The sequence below is a fragment of the Loa loa genome (genome assembly GCF_000183805.2).
Source record: "Loa loa unplaced genomic scaffold supercont3.76, whole genome shotgun sequence".
Taxonomy (NCBI): domain Eukaryota; kingdom Metazoa; phylum Nematoda; class Chromadorea; order Rhabditida; family Onchocercidae; genus Loa; species Loa loa.
The window spans coordinates 241258-247326 of record NW_018108256.1 but is presented as its reverse complement, the minus strand read 5'-3'; the positions used below and the strand labels follow the sequence as shown (position 1 = coordinate 247326).

Genomic DNA, 6069 nt, shown 5'->3' with positions numbered 1-6069 from the left:
AGCTGGAAATGTTACGGACCGAAAAAAAATATAGTGTAAACGAATAAAAAAGGAAAGTTCTCTTTCCTATCTCATTACAAGAAATTTGAAATGTCTTGAGAACACTGCGGGAAAGGCTGTTAAAGAGGCAATAGAATTACGAGAAAAGGATCTACCTAAAGGATTAAGTTACGAAAGAATGATAAAATGGTTAAAATAACAAAAATCTGATATTGAGAAACAAGTAATAGTGTTGGATGTACAATCTCCAGGGCAAATGATTTGGAGGTAGAGTGAAAAGAACTGTTACGTTCAGCAAATGATGATGAATGGGAGAATAACGTTGCGTTTTACGAAGATTACTTGTACGAGGAAGAAGGACTATTTGACAAAGAAACTAAGATTTATTGTGAAAGAGCTTCACTTCTTACGAAACTAAATCGAATAAGTGAAGCAATCATAGAAGTTATAATGAAGTATGGAAAAATAGATCGTGAACCAGCAGGAATAGTAAGGCAGAAGAAGGATCTAGATTTAATTGAGAAGATAAAGAGTGGCATTGAGAAGAGTGGCATCAGACGTTCGACAGTTTGTTCAACAGCGAAGGAGAGAATATATCCCAGCAGAGTGTCACAAAAGAAAGAGGGAAGTCGATTACCGTTATTTATTGTGAAGGTAACCATTGGAAAGAGAGATGTGACACATACCCTACTGTTGACGAAAGGATGGAAAGATTAAAGAAATTGGGACTTTGTGAATTATGCTTAAAAAACGACCACTCACAAGAAAATGCATGAGAAGAATAAAATGTTTTTATTGCGGATCTGGCCACAATAGCGCTTTGTGTGGGAAACGTAACGAAATGAAGAAGCAAAGCAAGAATTTCAAAAATAATGAGGAAACAAACATAAGCCCAAAAACAGTGGCGGCCACGGTTGCGGATGATAGCATTTGGGATACGTATAAGATGGTAAAGAAGTAAGGCTAATCAATCCAGATGAACCAAGAAAAACATCAAAGGCCTTCATTTTTTTCGATACAGGAAGTGATTGTAATTATGTTACAGAATCAATGGCAAGCAAATTGAATTTAAAACAAACACCACCGAGTGTGGGATTGTTAGTAACAGGAATGGTGGGCACAAGGAAATATGAAAGCCGAAAGATAACCTTCAGAGTTCAAACGCTGTCTGGGAATGTGAATAATTAAGCGTACATTGTTGATTTAATACTCGAACGGATACCGTGTGTAACAAACAGTAAAAGAAACAAGCTAGTTGAAGGTAAGTGGGGAAAACCGGATGTATTACTAGGCGTAGAAAGGACTGCAGATTTAGTCATTTGTAATTTCTAAAGCGCCCACCAGGATGGATGATTATGGAAACAGAAATAGGAGTGGCCGAAGGCGGCAAACGGAAACTGGGGCAAGATAGTGATACAGGAAACAGAAATAACGAGTCTTATAAATTTCAAACATTTGCGAACATAACAAAGGAATCGCAAATCTACATGGCCCAGATTGAACAGATGTGGAAATTAGAAGCATTTGGGGTTAGGAATTAATGACGGATTATTAAGGATGAAAAAGCCCTTGAAGCTTTTCAAAAATCGCTCACCGTGGACAAAGAAGGGAGATGTGTAGTGAGCTGGCCATGGAAGAACCAAGAGATAGCGCCAGCAAAAGGATATGGACTAGCATGGCGACGTCTACGAACTACAATACGAAGACTGAAGAAGTCTCCAGAATTATTGGAATGTTACGATGAGTATATTAAAATCTTATTTGAGGAAGGAATCATAGAAAGAATAAAGAATCAGAACGAAACATGGCGAGTATCTTACCTGCCTCACCAAGCAGTAACACCTCAGAAATCCACCACGAAGTTTAGGGAAGTATTCGACGCATCAGCAAAGACGAAGACCCATCATTAAATGAATGTTTGCATAGAGGGCCAGTAATGATGCCATCATTAATCGGAATTCTATTACGGGCCAGACAAGGACGTTACTTGGTGATAACCGATGTAGAAAAAGCATTTTTGCAAGTGAGCCTAAGACGGGAAGACAGAGATATTATCAGGTTTTTATGGCTGAAAGATAAGACGAAGGAAGTAAGTCACGAAAACCTAGCTACTTACCGATTCATGCGAGTTCCCTTCGGCGTGGTATCATCACCTTTTCTGCTGACCGTTGTCATTAGACATTTACTGAATGAAGAAAGCTCTAAATTATCAACAGAAGTAGCAAAGAATCTCTATGCTGATAATGTATTAACCGCAGAAAGTGAGTTAGAAAGTAACAGAAAGGCGCAGGAAGCAAAAGATCTCTTTAAGAAAGCCAAGATGCACTTGAGAGAATTCCATACGAATTATGACATTGAGGTGAACCGTGAGCGAGAAATAACAAAGACCACTACCGAACTGTTAGGAATCGAACGGAATAATATCAAAAACGAGTTCATTTGGAGGTGGAAAATCCCGGAGAAGGCCGTCAGAACAACCGCTAGGTATTGCAATTTTATGCTGCTATTTACGATCCATTGGGATTATTATGTCCGATTATACTCCCATGGAAACTGTTGGTTCAAGACTTATGGAAGAAGGGTGCGTCCTGGGATGAGAAATTAGAACCTGAAGAATGAGACGTTGCTTAGAGTTAGAAGAGGCATTTAACCAACAGGATGTCATAAAAGTATCTCGATGGACGCCGCAAGAGTGCTCCGAAATACATGTGTTTGTAGGCGTATCCTAAAGAGCTGTGGGATTAGGAGTATACGTACGCAGAAGTAATATCCATCCAAACCACAACTAATACACGGAAAGACAAGATTAGTTCCAAAACAAGAAAGTAGGAATCAGTCAGCCAGTATTCCTCGACTAGAGTTTACTCCCTGTCACAATTGGAGTAAGAGTACTGGGATTCATTAAACAAGAAATCGAAGTAGAAAAAACGTATTTATGGACGGATAGCACTTGTGTCCTGCACTGGTTAAGAAAACCGCCGGTAGGATGCCGATATGTCCCAAACAGAATTGATAGGAAATTGAATTCCGTCATGTAAGATCAGCAAGCAATCCAGCAGACCAGGTTTCACGAGGACTTCTCCCAGGTAAACTGAAAGACAATTCGTTGTGGTGGAGTGGACCGTCATGGTTATGGGAGCTGAAGGAAAAATGGCCCGAGGATAAAGTTAAAGAAAACGTCACGACTGTATGCATGATCATGAGATTGATGGAAGTAGCGATACAGTCAGATCAAGTTACGGCATTAATAGATGAGACACGATTCTCACCACTGTTTAAGCTGATAAAAACGATGTTATACGTCTTATGATTTCTCATGAAGATATCAAAGGAGAAGACAAGAAGTTTGGAAGGATTCTCCAGAGAGAATTTTGCATCTAATGAGTATGACAAGGTAATACAATTGATAGATGACACAGTTAAACATAATGCAAAAGGCAATCGAACACCGGGGCTTAAGAAAAGACCAGAATGGAATCTGGAGATGTATTGAAAGACTTGGGCTGTGCCTCAAACTGAGGATTTTCCGTATTTCATCAATGGAGGAAAAATAACAGAACTGATCGTGAAGCATTACCATGAGAAATTATTTCATGCGAGCGTGCACCACATTTGGAACAAAATGAGATAGCGGTACTGGATCCCGCATGGGCGGTCATATATAAAGAAAATTTTGAGAAAGATTTGTAAAGGTTGGACTATGTGGGTGGCTACGCCATTTGAGCAACCAGCAATCAGAGAAACCAGACTTTCCTCCTTATCCTGCTGCTAGAGTTGTAGGAACGAAACCGCTTGAAACGGTTTAGACCTGTTTGGGCCAGATCTAATAAAGGAGGATCATGCCAATGCTAAACGATGGGTGGCTCTGTTTACATGTTTAACCACTCGAGCTGTGCATCTCGAAGTAATGGAAACTATGTCTGCTGAACAATTTGTGCAGGCATTCCGGAGATTTATAAGTCGAGGGAAACAACCACAATACCTAACTTTCGACAATGCCAAGAACCTTATAACAGCTTCCAAGGTACTTGTAGAATCAGGTACAGCGGAAAATGAAACGATGGACTGGGAATTCATTACTCCGGGCGCTCCTTGGCAGGGCGGCGTTTACGAAAGAATGGTTGGAGTAGTTAAAGGATCTCTAAGAAAAGCCATCGGTACAAAGCCTCTTAACAACAGAGATTTGATAACTTTAGTCATCGAACTTGATGAGATCATCAATGAAAGACCCTTGGTGGATCTGGAATAGGTTTAGTGTTAAAACCTGGGGATTCCTTGAATCCAGGCTCAGCTCGAGAAAATTTGACAGAAAGGCTTACCGTAGGGACAAGATGAAAATATGTGGGGAAGAAAATTTATAAAGAATTGAAACATCAACACATGGCCACATGTAAGAGACTTGATCATCTATGGTAAATATGGCGAGAATATCTAGAAGAAAACGAATTCAACGCAAACACCAAGGGCCTCGCAGTCAAATTCGATGAGAACCCGAAATTGATGAGCTGGTGCTGTTGAAAGAGACTGTCCCGGAAATACCTGGAGAATGGGAAGAATCGACAGACTCATAAAGGGCAAAGATATATGTCGATCAGCGGTTGTAAGAATAGCTAACGGAAAAGAGCTTGTGAGAACAGTAGAACACCTCTATCCTTTGGAGGTTTCCAACCAAGGATAAGGTGCAGACCACGTTTGCCTCGGGATTGTCACTGATATTCCGGGTAGAAACAAAGAGACAATAATTCCCCTTTTTGAAAGCCAAACATCTTTATTTTATATGCCCATATCCGTCTTAAATTGCGCTAACAAAGAAATCAATACCAATGGGTGCTCCACAAGGATGCTAATTCTTGTAACCATAAAACGGTACAAGGACCCTCCCAGTCGAAGCGGAGGGTTCTGAGCACTAATCCATTTTTTAAAAATGTGTTTCATTGTGTTTTAATGTGTTTCATTACTCGCCGTCGATATCTTATATCCAACCGATATAAGATATCGACGTGATTTGTCTTTGTTGTTCTTGTGTATTCGTTATTAATTTGTTGTATCGATGTCATAGTTGCAAGTTCGTTGTTGTATCAATAAATTTATCGTAATAAAGATTTGCTTACCCATGTTTGGGGTACTACACACTAAAGAAGGAGAAACAACCCTCAGTTTTTGTCGCGGTTCAAGAAAATCGGCAACACAAGGGATTTCAGATAACCAAAAATCAAATTATTTGGTGTCCTGTTTAAAGGGAAGTGCTTTACAAGCGGTAGGAAGCTACGAAAGAGCGGCGAAAAGTGATGAAGTCGTAGGGGGAGTGTTAATAGGAAAATTTGGGGAGTTGTCTACGAGGAAAAAGTCGCTCTACTATGAGTTGAGTTCTATACAACGAAGTAGCCGGGAATAGAAGTTAATAGTCAAGGCAATTGGGAGAGTGCTTAGGTAGATAGAACTGTTGAGAAACTGAGAAATTTTATAATACAATTTTATAATACATGAATATATCGACTTTTGAATCTTTAAAGGTCAATTTTGCTGTTTATGCCTTGTGATACTGTAAGGGTCAGGCATACCGTTGTATATTACTGTAACAATCCCGTACGCTTTAATTTTGCATGCCAGCCTCCGCGTACATATCGCTGCTTATTACTTAAATGATCTTATGTCCTTATTTAAAAGTTATGAAGATCACAGTTCCAATATATAAGTCCAACAACGGGAGGTGTCGTGAAAACAAAACCTCAAATAAATTCATCCACATTGTAAATTAATGCTAATGATACTATGAATCACTCTTAACACATTTACATTCCTTAAAACTGTTTCCCACACTCTTTTGTTGTTATCTTATCTAACCAATTTGCATTTTTATGTTTAAACCCTTAATTTCCCATGTCAATCATTCTGTTTAATCTTGTTATAATGCTTATACCATATCCGGTGTGTTTCCGATACTTGAATTCTTCATGTAAACCACTCCCATTTCTTAACAGATATAACCTGGGTCCAAAATCCGGGCGAAAAGGCTTGGAGCTGCTCCCCTCTTCGAAGGTTAGCGGCTTCTTCTTCTGTTTATTCTTC

The 6069-nt window shown here is 39.4% G+C and overlaps 1 protein-coding gene across 1 annotated transcript; it reads left to right on the top strand.

Annotated features, from left to right (window-relative positions):
- Positions 1-4546: 4546 nt before the first annotated feature.
- On the top strand, positions 4547-5395 carry LOAG_17450 (hypothetical protein; the record flags this gene model as incomplete). Its single annotated transcript, XM_020450112.1, has 2 exons — positions 4547-4660; positions 5102-5395. The coding sequence occupies 2 exons, from the start codon at positions 4547-4549 to the stop codon at positions 5393-5395; spliced, it is 408 nt and encodes a 135-aa protein (XP_020306270.1).
- Positions 5396-6069: the final 674 nt, after the last annotated feature.